This window comes from Fukomys damarensis, unplaced genomic scaffold (genome assembly GCF_012274545.1).
Source record: "Fukomys damarensis isolate Sample0158 unplaced genomic scaffold, DMR_v1.0_HiC HiC_scaffold_37, whole genome shotgun sequence".
Classification (NCBI taxonomy): Eukaryota; Metazoa; Chordata; class Mammalia; order Rodentia; family Bathyergidae; genus Fukomys; species Fukomys damarensis.
Window position 1 is genome coordinate 2,859,207 of NW_022900949.1, and position 13,221 is coordinate 2,872,427.

A 13,221-nucleotide genomic window follows, 5' to 3' on the forward strand; every position below is an offset into this window, starting at 1 on the left:
CCCCACTCCGCGGTGGCTCGGCCCCCTGGGTAAAATTCCCATTAACACTCGCTCTCTCCGCAAACAACACGCGTCCACAGCCAGCCCGCCTAAGACGCTTGGATCTCACCCGCCAGGGCCCCCGCACCCCAACACCTGTGCCCGCCTCAGCTTCACAGGATGTGAAGGGGTCCCTCGATCTTTCCGCACCACTGGGTAGAAAAGGGAGGCGGGAACCTCCCGCGTCGCCATGGTCTTCATCGGTAGCGAGGGGAGCTCATTATCTTTTTAGTCTTGCAGACCTGAGCCCCCACCCTGCCCGCCCCGGACTGCGAGGCTGGAGGCCCCTAGACCCTGCAGGAGCCCTCGTGACAGACCTGGGTGGCACAGGGCTCCGTGACACTGATCGTCCGAGGTTTTCAAGATGGTCCGAGCCGGGGCAGCCTTCTCCGGGAGCCCAGCTAGTCCCAGAAGCCCGGAACCGCCCCGCCTTCGAGGACAGGGGGCTGCGCGTGCCTGTGCGGTGCAGCTGTTTGACGGATCTGTTGCTGTGCTTTCCCTTAGACCAGTCCCGGGAGAGATGGACGAAGCCGATTCTGCGTTTTCGAAATTCAAGCCGGCAGCCGAGGACTCCGTTGCCCTCACGCCCTCCAGCGCCGACCCCGTCTATGTGGAAGGTACGGTCGCCCCGCGTGTCCCGAGGAGGGGGACCCAGAGCCCCGCTCCCCACCAGCAGCCCCCGTCTCTCCTTCAGATCCCTACACTGCGTCGCTGAGGAGCGAGATCGACGCCGATGCCCACGAGTTCGAGGCTGAGTCCTGGAGCTTGGCCGTGGACCAGGCCTACGCCCAGAAACAGAAGCGAGAGGTGGCGCGAAGGCAGGATGTGCTCTACGGTAAGACGTCCGGCCTGCCGCCCCGCGCCCTCCTGTCCTCCCCTCTCTCTGTTCCCCCAGGAGAGGTCTGGCTTCCTCAGTCCACCTCCCCTGAGGTGTGACTCCGTCTCCCCGCCTGTCAGCCCCGTCCAGTCCCTGGGGCAGCCCTGCCTGTGGACCGGGAAAGAAAGACCCAGGTCTCTGCAGTGGGGCCTGGGCAGGCGCCCAGGTCTGAGTCACCTTGGTGGCAGCTGTCACCCCTGTGGGCTGCTCTAACAGAACACTGGAGACAGTATTTGGGCACAACTCACGAGGTCCCAGAGAGTCCAGGGGTCCCGGGGGAGGCCAGGACCCCGGCGCCAGCAGCCTTGGTATCCGGGGAGGGCTGCTCCCGGGTTCACAGGGGGCGCCTTCTCCCTGTGTTCTCCCGCGGTGAACAGCCTGTGCGGGTCTGCACCTCACCCCGGGGGCTGTACCCCGAGCCACGCCCCTGGTCCTTTTCATCTTTTATTTTCAGGAAAAGTCTTGCTGAATTAACCAGGTTGGCCTCAGACTTGTGATCCTCCTGCTTCAGCCTCCTGAGTAGCTGAGACTTAGGGTGCACCACCACAGCCATCTTGGGGTCTCCCCGTCCACGAGGACTCCACTCTTACAGCCTAACCTCCTCCCAGGCCCCCCCACCATGGCATTGGAGTGAGGTTTCAGCTGTGAGCTTTGTGCGCTCATAGACAGTACAGATGTGTGAGTTCCCCCACAGACTTGGCACCGCTCCAAGCAGCCTTGTGAAACAGCCCTCAGATGTGCTTGTCCACTTCACACATGAAACCCTTCTGGGATGTTGCAGTCCCAGTGCATGTCCTGGGTCCTCCCTTTTCTCTACTCCTTCAGTCTGGGACTCCCACAGCACTGGGATAGGGAGGACGAGACACTTGGGCAAGAAAGAACAACAAGCTTGTGTGTCTGATGTATTTCACATCACACTATGGTCTCAGGATGCATCCTTCTTCATAGCAGAGTAGTACTCCGTTGTGTGTAAATATCGTTCTCTTTCTCCATCCACTTGTTGAGGGGCACGCAGACTGTCGTGAGCTGTGCCGCTGTAAACACATGTATCACATGTTTTCTCCTACATCAGAAACGTAGAGAGAGAGAGAGCAAAATAAAAAGGCAAAAACAGGAAGTAGGGAGATAGATCTTTTTCAACTAAGAATGGGAACAAGGATGACGTGGGGGAGGAAGAAGAGGAAACAGGGATGAAAAAGGGATTAAAATGTGCTAGGTCCACACACCAGCTCCACACGATGCATGTGAACTCTATGTACTGCAGACATGTACTAATAAAAATAAAAATGAGAGAAAGGACAAAAGGCAGGTACACTCCATCTACCCAGGAGGCTGAGGCAGGAGGATCATCTGAGCCCCAGGAGTTGAAGGCCAGCCCGGGCAACACAGCAAGACTCTATCTCTTTATAAAATTTTTTTTTAAATGAGAAAGGCCAGAAGGCCAAGGGCTGAGGTGGGCGCCGCCCAAGCCACCCCAGCCACGCAGCCGGCAACACCCAGTCGTGCCCCCTGCCTCCCGTGTCCCCACAGAGCTGATGCAGACGGAGGCGCACCACGTCCGCACGCTGAAGATCATGCTGAAGGTCTACTCCAGGGCCCTGCAGGAGGAGCTGCAGTTCAGCGGCAAGGCCGTCAGCCGCCTCTTCCCGTGCGTGGACGACCTGCTGGACCTGCATGGCCACTTCCTGGCCCGCCTTAAGGAGCGCCGCCAGGAGGCGCTGGAGGAAGGCAGCGAGCGGAACTATGTCATCCACAAGATCGGGGACCTCCTGGTCCAGCAGGTGGGTGCGGCTGCGACCAGTCGTTCGGTGGTAGAGCGCTTCCCTGGCACGCCTGAGGCCGCGAGTGTACTGCCAGGGCCACCAAAAAGACCCTGAAACAGAAAAACGAGCCCTTGGCCCCCCGCTTCCACCAGCAGCTCCTGCCCTAGGGATGCAGAGGCAGGAAGGACAAGCGTTCCTATCAGAATTGTCCAGAGCCCCATCCTTCTGTGCTTTTGTTCGTCTGGTTTTTATTTTAAGGTCCCGACCGCTGCTCTTGACAGGAGCATTACTCCAGACCCGCGGTGGGCCTCGAACCCCTAACGGTCATTTCCGATCCTAGGCCAGGAAGGACGGACGGGGCCGGGGGCCGGGACGCTGGCCCCATTCCCCTCGGCCAGTTCATTTGGGGGCTGCCGGCGTGACTCAGTGGTGCCCCGTGTGCCTGCTGTGGTGAGACCCAAGGTTCCATCCCCAGCGCTAGGGGGGAAAAAGTGAAATTAGAATTAATTTTTTTAAATACTGCTCTGTCTTTTCCTTTTGCTAACATCTTTTGGCTTTAAGTTATTTTTCTACTTCAACCTCAGGAAGCCTTCGACTGTAAGGTTTTCAGTAGAAGGGAGTCCCGTCCCGCGTCTGGTTAGGAACCGCGCGCACCAGGAGCCTTCATCTGTATTTATTGCCCACGGCGGGCATTCGGTTCTTGCGGGAGGACCCCCCCCCGGCTGCAAACTGCGCATGTGCGGGACATAGGGCACGCGTGCTCCTTTGAATTATCCTGAAACCATCGTCCCCGCCCGTGGATAAATGATCTCCTCGGAAACCAATTCCTGGTGGCCAAGAGGTGGAGCATCTGTGACGGAGCGAAAGTCCCCACGCAAAGTCATCCCAGTCTTTTTTTCAGCACAGCCGGGTGAACTAGACAAAAACACACCTTGATGGTCTTCATATTTCGTTTCGGTAACATTTCCATCCTCTTGACATTAGTTTTCAGGTGAAAACGGGGAGAGAATGAAAGAGAAATACGGTGTGTTTTGTAGTGGGCACAACGAGGCAGTCAGTCATTACAAATTACTGCTGCAGCAAAACAAGAAATTTCACAACTTGATCAAGGTAAAAAAAAAATCATCTTTTTTACTAAAATCTTTTATTCACTGTAGACACCCCCCCCAACAGAACTGTAGTATCTTGGAATCCAGAAACTATAAGGTGTTACAGTGGTTTTCACCGGTCATTTTTACTTTCAATCATAAAGCAACTCAGAACATGTCAGCGAAATCTCATAGAATCCCAAAATGAAAATAAGTCTAAGCAGCTAGGTGTGGTGGCACCAGCCTACGATCCCAGCATTTGGGAGGCTGAGGCAGGAGAATCACTCGGAGTTTGAGGCCAGCCTGGGCTTTGCTGTCCCAGAAAGGACACTCTGTCAGCAATCGCTTTTTCAGGCCCTACTTTGCTGGGTTCCAGTCACCAAAGCAACTCCACACCTGCTTTTTGTGCCCAGGGGATGTCGCAGGTTAGTTTCTCAGCTACTAACAGTCTCAAGTTAAGAAACACATGTACTTAAAATTTGTTCCTGGAGCCATAGGGCACACCTGCAGCTACTAAGGAGGCTGAGGCAGGAGATTGCTTGAGCCCAGGAGTTCCAAGCCAGCCTGAGTAAAACATAGCAGGACCTTGTCTCATAAAAATAGCCAAGTGTGGGGCCAGGGATTTAGCTCAGTAGTTCCACTGCCTGGCACTCAAGCACATGGTCTCAAGTTCAACCTCCGGTACAAAAAGAAAAGAAAAAAAAAGCCAAGTGTGGCAGCACACACCTGCAATGCCAGCACTCTGAGAGGCCGAGGCAGGAGGATCGCAAGTTCAAGCCCAACCTGGGCAACTTAGCGGGACCCTGTCTCAAAAATAAAATATGGGCTGGGGATGCAGCTCATTGTAAAGGCCCTGGGCTCAATCCTTAGTACTGCAAAATAAAAAAAAAAGTAGTGTCTCTTCAATTGCCAGCATTCGTAAAACGTACAGCTAGCCCAGTGGTGGTTCAAACCCACAGGACATGCCCTCAGCCCTCCAGGAAATGAGTCCAAGTGGCTGCATCTCTGGCTGTCAGCCCCCAGGGAGCCAGTACTAGGATGAGGGACACAGCCAGGCTCGTCCAGAGGGCCAGGGAACAAGACCTGCCCCGGTTCGGGGTTCAGGTCTTGCTGTGCACACATGCAGGTACGGGACAGCCCGACAGGTGGTCCACGTATCCTCTGCATGGCGGATTCTTGTCCCTCAGTGGGTTTTGCAGGGGCCCCTTTGTCCGTGTGGCCTTCTGTGTACAGCAGGCGATCCGATCCCCGCTTTCAGGCATCCAGTGGGCAATCCCAGTCAGCTCTGAAGAGGTCCCAGCAGACTGAAGAGGAAGGAGCCCCCAGGCTTGGAAGCTGATCATTAAATGATCCAGCAGATCAGACGCTAACACGAGGCCTTCTGTTTTCCGGCTCCTAGAAAATCGGCAACTTCTCCATCGTGAGGCGGCTGGGCGTGCAGGAGTGCATTCTCCTCGTCACCCAGCGCATAACCAAGTACCCCGTGCTGGTGGAGCGCATCATCCAGAACACGGCAGGTGGGGTGCTCTACTGCCTGCCTGTCAGGGCTGCAGGGGGTGGGGTCAGCTCCCCTTGGAATCTGCTGGGCACCAGGGTTTCCCAACAGGGAGAGTGAAGCGGTCAGCACCAGGAAGGCAGGGACTGAAGTTGGGCACTGCAGCAGCTCACGCCTGTCATCCCAGCCCTCTGGAGGCTGAGGCAGGAGGAATACAAGTTCACAGCCAGCGTGAGCTACACCGAAAGTTTAAGGCTGGTCTGGACTACACGGCAAGATGCTGTCTCAAAAAAACAAGGCAGGCCGGGGATTCGGCTCTGGAACTGCTATCAGTCTCGTAAGCGGAAGGGCCAGAGTTCGATCCCCAGTACCAAAAAAAAAGAAAAAAGACAGGGGCCCATCGCATCTGCTTACTGTGAGTCCCTGTCCCTAGCTCAGGCCAAGCTGGACGAGGCCCTGCTTGAGCCTCTGGCCTGGATAAGTGGACTGAAGTGAGGTTGTTTCCAAGTTAGCCAGACAGGCCAGGGGCACAAAAGAGTTGTGCCTGGAGCCAAGGAGGGCGGAGGAGCCAGGGTACAGCGCTCACACCAGTGGGTCCGGAAGGCTCCCGGACCAGGTCCACGGAGCAGGGCGTGGGTGGGGAGCCAGCTCTGGCCACAGCAGGCGAGGGGAAGCCCCTTAGGAAGAGCTGGAGGAGTAGGGGGACGTTTGTGCCCCAAGGGTGGCAGAAGGAGCTGCGCTGGACGGTTTTTGTCACTTGGATCACACCTTCGCTTCTGTGTAGAACAGAAGCGCTGCCCAGGTCGAAACTAAACTCTTGGGCCATCGCGTCGATTTCGGAGGCCATTCTGCTTCTCGCGATTAGAGCCGGGAGGTGATCCCTGAGGGTCCCCAGGGAACGCTCCTCAGGGGTCCTCCGCGGCGAGTCTGTCTGACGCCTAACTCTGCGTGTGGTGTGGCAGCCGGCACCGAGGACTACGAGGACCTGACCCAGGCGCTGAACCTCATCCGGGACGTCATCTCCCAAGTGGACACCAAGGTCAGCGAGTGGGAGAAGGGCCAGCGCCTCAGGGAGATCGCGGGCAAAATGGACCTGAAGTCCTCCAGCAAACTCAAGAACGGGCTCACTTTCCGCAAGGAGGACATGCTGCAGCGGCAGCTCCACCTGGAGGGCGCCCTGTGCTGGAAGAGCACATCCGGGCGCTTGAAAGGTAAAGCCCCGCCCCTGGCCCTGCTCGCCGCCGCGGGTCTGCGCGGTGGGCGCCGTCTTGGGGTGGCTGCCGCCGTGTGGACGCGTTGTGTACCTCGCGAGATCGGTGCCGCCACCAGGGAGGGGTCGGCACACTCTTGGAATGACGGATACCGTCTTGGACAGGCGGGCCCTGTGTTGGGGTGGTGGGTGCCGCCTCGCGTGATGGGCATCGTCTCGGGTTCATACGCGTCACCTCAGATCGTCAGATCCCACCTTTGATGGGGGGCACTTTCTTGGCTTGGCACCAGGCTAGCTGGCGAGAACATACCTGTTCAGCAAGACCTGACCCCTGGCCCCTGGGGCTCCAGTCAGTGGAGCAAAAAGAGAAATATGTAAATTCAAATTAAGTAGATAATAAAATAGCAGCAAAAGCTTTAAAAGAATCAACAGGCTGCAGTGATGGAGAATTGGATGGGAAAAGATAACCTGATTTAGACGGGGTTATCAGAAATGGATCCCCATTGGGCACGGTGGCGTCCACCTGTTATACCAGCCCTCATGAGGCTGAGGCAGGAGGATCACCATGAGTTCAAGGCCAGCCTGGGCTACATAGGGAGACCCTGCTTCAAAAAAGGAAAAAAAAAAAAAAAAGAATCAGATCCCCCAAAAGGTAGTATTTGAGTACTCTGGTCTGTTGAAAGTGGTTTCAGGATTTACGGTTACGAAAGCCGTGCTCTGTGAGATGTTCATACAAAGACCGAGGCACTGAGCAGACTGGGGCCAGCTCTCCCTGCGTCACTGCAGCAGGAGGCAGCACATGGGAGTGCAGTGCTCAGGTCCCAGCGACGGAAGGCAAGGAGAGCAAATGGCTCAGCCCATAGCGGGAAAGCTGAGCCAGAGTGGCCCCAGGCCGGGCCGGGCCAGGGAGATCCACCAGGCAGGCGCCATGGCCTCGCCAAGGGCCAGGAGCTGTGGTTCAGCTCGGATCATCTTGCTTGTTTTGGTTTATTCATCTGAGACAGGGTCTCGCTCTGTAGTCCAGGCTGGCCTTGAACTCACTGTGTAGCCCAGGCTGGCCTCCCAACTTGTGGGGATCCTCCTGCCTCAGCCTCCCGAGGGCCAGGATTCTGAGCACCACCACGTGCTGCTCAGAGCAGGAGCCCCCGAAGTAGCCCCAGCCTTCCTGTGCTCAGTGCCGGGTTAGAAAGGAGACTGAGGCTCAAGCAGAAGCAGCGTGGTGCCGAAGGCCACATGGGGACAGGCGACCATCGGCACGCTGTTGAGAGGCCTCATGCCGTCTGCACAGAGGTCCTCGCCGTCCTGCTGACTGACGTGCTGCTGCTGCTGCAGGAGAAGGACCAGAAGTACGTCTTCGCTTCCGTGGTACGTAGCCAGCATCCTCACAGAGGGCCCCGGCCTGGCACCTTGGGTGGCCCCACGGAGGGGCGCTGCAGGGACGGTGGCAACAGGAGAGTGCATCCCGGATGCCCTGTGCATCCTGGCCCTCCCGGGAGGGCCTGACCTAGAACCTGTGTGTCTTCCGTCCCTTCTTCCAGCAGGCACTCGCGGGTGTCCATAAACCTTGCCAGGCAAACCCCCTTCCTCCTGAGGATTATGGTCCCCGTCACTGAGTGCCCGAGCTCAGGCGGCCACTGATCCAGAGCTGTGGCCAGGCTCGTCTGGGGCCACGGTGGCCGACCTGGCCAGCCCTGTGTCCACTTTGCACTTGGCTCCCTCCCTGCTCTGTCAGACTCTGCTGCAGGGTGAGTGCCGGCTGCTGAAAGGCTTGGCGCCCATCTGCTTCCGGGTCACCTGGAGAGGGCGGCCCTCCACCACTGAGCCCGGGGTTTAAAGTGGCTTCTTGGGGCCTTTGGTGTTGCGCAGTGGTGCGAGCGCACAAGAGCTCTTCCAAAACAATTGAAAAGTAGTTTCTCAAGCTGTTTCCCAGCCCCTCTCCCTTGTTCCTCTCATCCCTTCCGAACTTGGTTTCAGAAACTTATAGTCCAGAAAGGTGCACACAAAAATAAAAACCATCTTCAGCCCTGTCACCAGGACACAAACACATGGCATCACTGCCTCGGGGTTTCTGCCTGGCCGCTCTTTATGATGCCTTTGTACTGTGGGTTGGCAGGTGACTCCTCCTTCACACCGGTATATCCCAGAAACCACTGTCAGGAGTGTGCCGTGAGCTGGCACAGTGCTTGTCAATAAAGCTTTATTTACAAAGGGAGACAGTGGGCCAGACCTGGCCCCGGGGCTTCTCTAGTGACCAAGTACGTGTACTTTAAATGCTGCATTTCAGTTCTTCCTGTTCTTTTTAAAAGTTGTATTAGTCCATGTTTATAACACATAATATTGCATTCATCACTGGGAGCTGGTGCATGGGCTTAATTCTTCTTTTTGCTTTCCCTTCTCTTCCCCCTCTACCTCTTGGTTCCCCTTCCATTTGCAAAAGTTCTGTCTCCCTGTTTGCTGTGTGTCTTTTATTTTGCCCTTTAAATTACGTATGATTTGGGTTTCTCGTATGAGAGAGACCATATGATGTCTACATGTTGTGTCTGATTTACTTCTAACATTATGGTCTCAAGGTGCATCCATTTTCCTACAAGTGATTCCAGTTTTTTCCTTGTTTATGGCACAGCAGTATTCTATTATGTAAGAATACCACATTTTCTTTCTTTCTTTTTTTTTTTTTTTCTTTCCTTTTTCTGGATGAATGGGGAGTTTTCTCTATTTTTTTTTTAATAAATTTTATTTTATCCCACTGACCCTCTCAAGCCCCCTTTTGTTCTGGTGGTTTGTTTTGAGACAGGGTCTCACTGTGTAGTCCAGGCTGGCCTTGAACTCACTGTGTAGCCCAGGCTGGTCTCAAACTCACAGCGATCCTCCTGCCTCAGCCTCCCGAGTGTACCACCATCCCTGGCCATACCATTCTTCCTTGCCAGACACATAACAGAGTGGAGATACTGGTTGGCTCAGGGACTTGAGTGAGGGCTACTGTTGAATATACTCTATGTTACTTTATCTTTTGAGTTTTGTAAAGTGTATATTCATTACTGATTATAAAAATTAAAATTGCCAGGCCGGGGATTTAGCTCTGTAGTTCCACCACCTGCCTCGCAAGCAGAAGTTCCCAAGTTTGATCCCTGGTACCAAAAAAAATTAAAAAATGAAAATAAATAAAAATTGCCCTTGCACCTGTAGTCCCAGCTACTTGGGAGGCTGAGACAGGAGGATCGTTTGAGTATAGGAGTTTGAGGGCTCCCGAGGCAACATAGCAAAACTCTCTCTTTCAAAGGGAAATAAAAAGCATATTGATGCCTTAAAAGCAGCTGAATGTAGTAGTGCGTGCCTCCACTCCCAGCTCTCTGGGAGGCTGGAGCAGAAAGGTTGTAAGTATGAACCCAGCCTGGGCAACTTATTGAAACCCTGTATCACAATAAGAAGGGCTGGGGATGGAGCTCAGTGCAAAGACCCTGAGGTCAATTCCCAGTAGTGGGAGAGAGACAGGGTAGGATATCATTGCAATAGTCTAGTTTTTTCCCTCCAGTCTGCAGAATCTTCCGCTGACTGCGCATGCTCCCCTCTTGGTGCCTCGCACCTGGGACCCATGCTGTTGCTGCTGTTGGGAAGCAGCAGGGTAATGGGCACCTCCTGCCACCTCCTCTGGGACAGGACTCGAAGCCTCCCGTCATCTCCCTGCAAAAGCTCATCGTGCGGGAGGTGGCCAACGAAGAGAAGGCCATGTTTCTGATCAGCGCCTCCCTGCAAGGGCCAGAGATGTACGAGATCTACATGAGCTCCAAGGAGGACAGGAACACCTGGATGGCCCACATCCGCCGCGCTGTAGAGAGGTGAGGCGGCCAGCCCTCCCCACCACGCGCTCCTCCAGACTCTTGCGGTCATCCCCTCCTCCTGTCCTGTCCTATGCTCCGTCCACCCATGAGCTCTCAAAATGGATGGAAAAGAAGCTGGGCATGGAGGTGTACATCTGTCATCCCAGCACTCGGGAGGCTGAGGCAGGAGGGTGGCCATGAGTTCAAGGTTAGCCTGGACTCCACAGTGAGGCCCTGTCTCAAAAAAGAAAAGAAAATGGATGGAAAAGCCAGGCACGGTGACACATAGAGCTGCAAACCCAGCTGCATGGGAAGCTTAGGCAGGAGGATCATGAGTTCAGGGCCAGCCAGGACAATTTAGTGAGTGCCTGTCTCAAAATCAAAAAAGTAAAAAGTGGCTAGAGGTGTGTTTGATGGTAGACACTCGCTTGGCATTTCCAAAGCCTTGGGTTCAATCTCCAGTGCCACCAAAAGACAAAGGAAGAAGGAGAAAAGGAAATGGGCTTATGGTGCTGTCCCAGCCCTGTCTCACCAGACCCCACCTGGGTATCTCCAGGATCTAAGTGGGACCTTTCTTCACGTGGGGCCCTGAGGCTGGACACAGTAGCCTGTCCCTCCCGCCCCGGCCCACAGGGGCAGGTCAGTGTCCTGTCCTCCCTCCTCAGCCAAGCACTGGCAAGACCCATCCCTGCACAGCCAGCCCAGGAGGCGCTGATGCTCTGTGCCCCTCCCCTGCAGCTGTCCTGACGAGGAAGAGGGACCCTTCAGCGAGGCTGAGGAGGAGAGGAAGATGGTCGAGGCCCGAGCCATGAAACTCAAGGACTTCCATGGTAAGAGGGAGTCGGCATCACGGATGTGTCCCTCACATGGTAACAGCAGCCTGGGCAGCCAGCCGCACCCACCCTATTCTGTCCCTCTGGGTGGGACTGGACTCAGAGGCAGTCACCACCCACATGACCAGGCTGACTTCAGACTTGGGATCCTCCTGCCTCAGCCTCCCCAGTAGCTGGGATTACAAGCATGCACCACCACACCTGTTTTAGAAAGATGATGTTCTTCCCCACCTGGAAAAGCCAACCTCAAGCCCCCTAGCATGATGCAAGGGACCGTCTGTCTAAGATCAGGAGAAGGGCAGGGCCACCCACTCTTACTGCTATTTTCTTCCTGGAGTTTCCAGCCAGAGTAAGAAAAGAGGAAACAGGAATCAGATGTTATGGGAAGGAGGGGACAGAATTTATTTGTCACATAGGACAGGACCACCTGCCTAGAAAATTCAGTAGAATCAGCTGCAAGCAATTGGGACTGCGCAGAGTATTTGGTTATTTAGCTGGATGGAATGGCTTCTGGGTCTCTGTGGGTTCTCAGTTGCTAATAACCCACTTACCACAGGCGGGGGAAGATACGAAGAAAAGAGTTATTTGGGGGGCAGGTTCAGGCCCATGTCTGTGGTGGCCCTTGTCCCGCAGAGCCCTGAAGGGGTGTGGTACTGCCCGTGGTGAGGGACAGAGCACACCAAGAAGCACGACCAGACTGGCCTTTTAGCAGCTAAAACGCTGCACTCACTGATCAGGCCCGTGCATGAACAAGAGCTTTGGAGGGGACGCACCGATTGGAGCCACAGCAAGGAAAGTCTCATAAAATAAGCCCTGAGCTGGGGTGCACTCCCGGCCCTGGGCTCCATCCCCTGTAACCCAGAAAAGCACAGTGATCAGAGGACAGCTGGGCACAGTGGGCACGCCTGTCATCCCTGCTCTCTGGCAGGAGGAGGCTTGCAAGTTCGAGCCCAGGCTGGGCCCCTCCGTGACTTAGTGGGAACTTGTTTCCAAATCAAATAAGATAAAATAGATCCTATTTGTACGTAATGGGGGAAAACGTGTGTAAGGAGTTCACTAGGGAAAAACCTCAGTGCAAGGATGAAGGAAGCCTTGAGATTAGAAAACTCTCAGCTCGTATGGTTCTGGGTTTGTCGCGGGCCGCACTGTTGTTTATCCCGGGGTGCCGGAGGAGGACGACCGACCGGGCTGACCGCGCCTCCACTCCCCACAGTGCGCCTGAGCCTGAAGGACCAGCTGATCGCGCAGAGCCTCCTGGAGAAGCAGCAGATCTATCTGGAGATGGCCCAGATGAGCGGGCTGGAAGACCCCGGCCCCGCGCGAGGCCTGTTCCGGGGAGGAGACCCCATGGAGATCCTGCAGGGGGAGCACATCCTCAGGTCCGCCATGAGCGAGAGTAAGTGACAGCCCCTGGTCCCCACCCTGCGTGCACCGGGGTAGCACACTTCGCCCTGGTCACCACTCTCCTGGGTGCCTCTGTGGGTCCCCTAAAACAGCCCTCCCCAAAGCTGCCTCTGGGCCGGGAAGCCAGCAGGGTGGTCCGCTGGACACAACCCTGCCCTCGAGTGTCCGGAGGGACAGAGCCATGTTCCATCCCGCGAGCCTCTGCGCTCCTCCCTCGCATGTCTGAGGCGTGCTCCTGCCTCCCCCAGGACCTTGCACCCGGAATGTCCTCCTCACCTGGTCTAAGACTGTTGCTCCCCACAGGAACCACCCACCGTGTGGCTGTCATTACACAAAATGGCCCAAGCACGCTCCTGGGCTGGCTGGAGGGAGGGGTTACGGGACCCATACAGCCCCCCAGTGTCTCCAGCACTCAGACAGACAGATCCACACGTCCTGGCTGCAGTCCTGGAAGTGAGGGCAGGGCCAGGACTGTGGGTCAGGCAGGGTGGGTGCTGCTCCCCACACCCCAGCAGGCCTCTGCAGGGTGACTCGCCCGTCCTGCCCCTTCCACAGTCGAGGGCATCCACAGCCTGATCTGCAGGCGGCTGGGCAGCACGAGCTGCCAGGCAGAAGAAGGAGGCAGCTCCACGGGCCCACCGCGGAGGGCCGAGACCTTCGGGGGCTACAGCGCTGGCGGCCCGGGTCGGAGTAA

General features: G+C 56.0%; 1 protein-coding gene across 1 annotated transcript in view; it reads left to right on the plus strand.

Moving 5' to 3' along the window:
* The first annotated feature begins 384 nt into the window (after window positions 1–384).
* Window positions 385–13,221, plus strand: part of LOC104849314 (rho guanine nucleotide exchange factor 18) — a 16,944-nt gene continuing 4,107 nt past the window's right edge. The window contains exons 1-11 of the mRNA XM_033759413.1: window positions 385–656; window positions 734–874; window positions 2,447–2,697; window positions 3,664–3,789; window positions 5,167–5,284; window positions 6,225–6,473; window positions 7,761–7,837; window positions 10,130–10,308; window positions 11,029–11,120; window positions 12,337–12,519; window positions 13,083–13,217. Coding sequence (XP_033615304.1) covers window positions 404–656; window positions 734–874; window positions 2,447–2,697; window positions 3,664–3,789; window positions 5,167–5,284; window positions 6,225–6,473; window positions 7,761–7,837; window positions 10,130–10,308; window positions 11,029–11,120; window positions 12,337–12,519; window positions 13,083–13,217 — 1,804 coding nt within the window. The 5' untranslated portion in view covers window positions 385–403. The remainder of the gene's footprint in view (window positions 657–733; window positions 875–2,446; window positions 2,698–3,663; window positions 3,790–5,166; window positions 5,285–6,224; window positions 6,474–7,760; window positions 7,838–10,129; window positions 10,309–11,028; window positions 11,121–12,336; window positions 12,520–13,082; window positions 13,218–13,221) is intronic.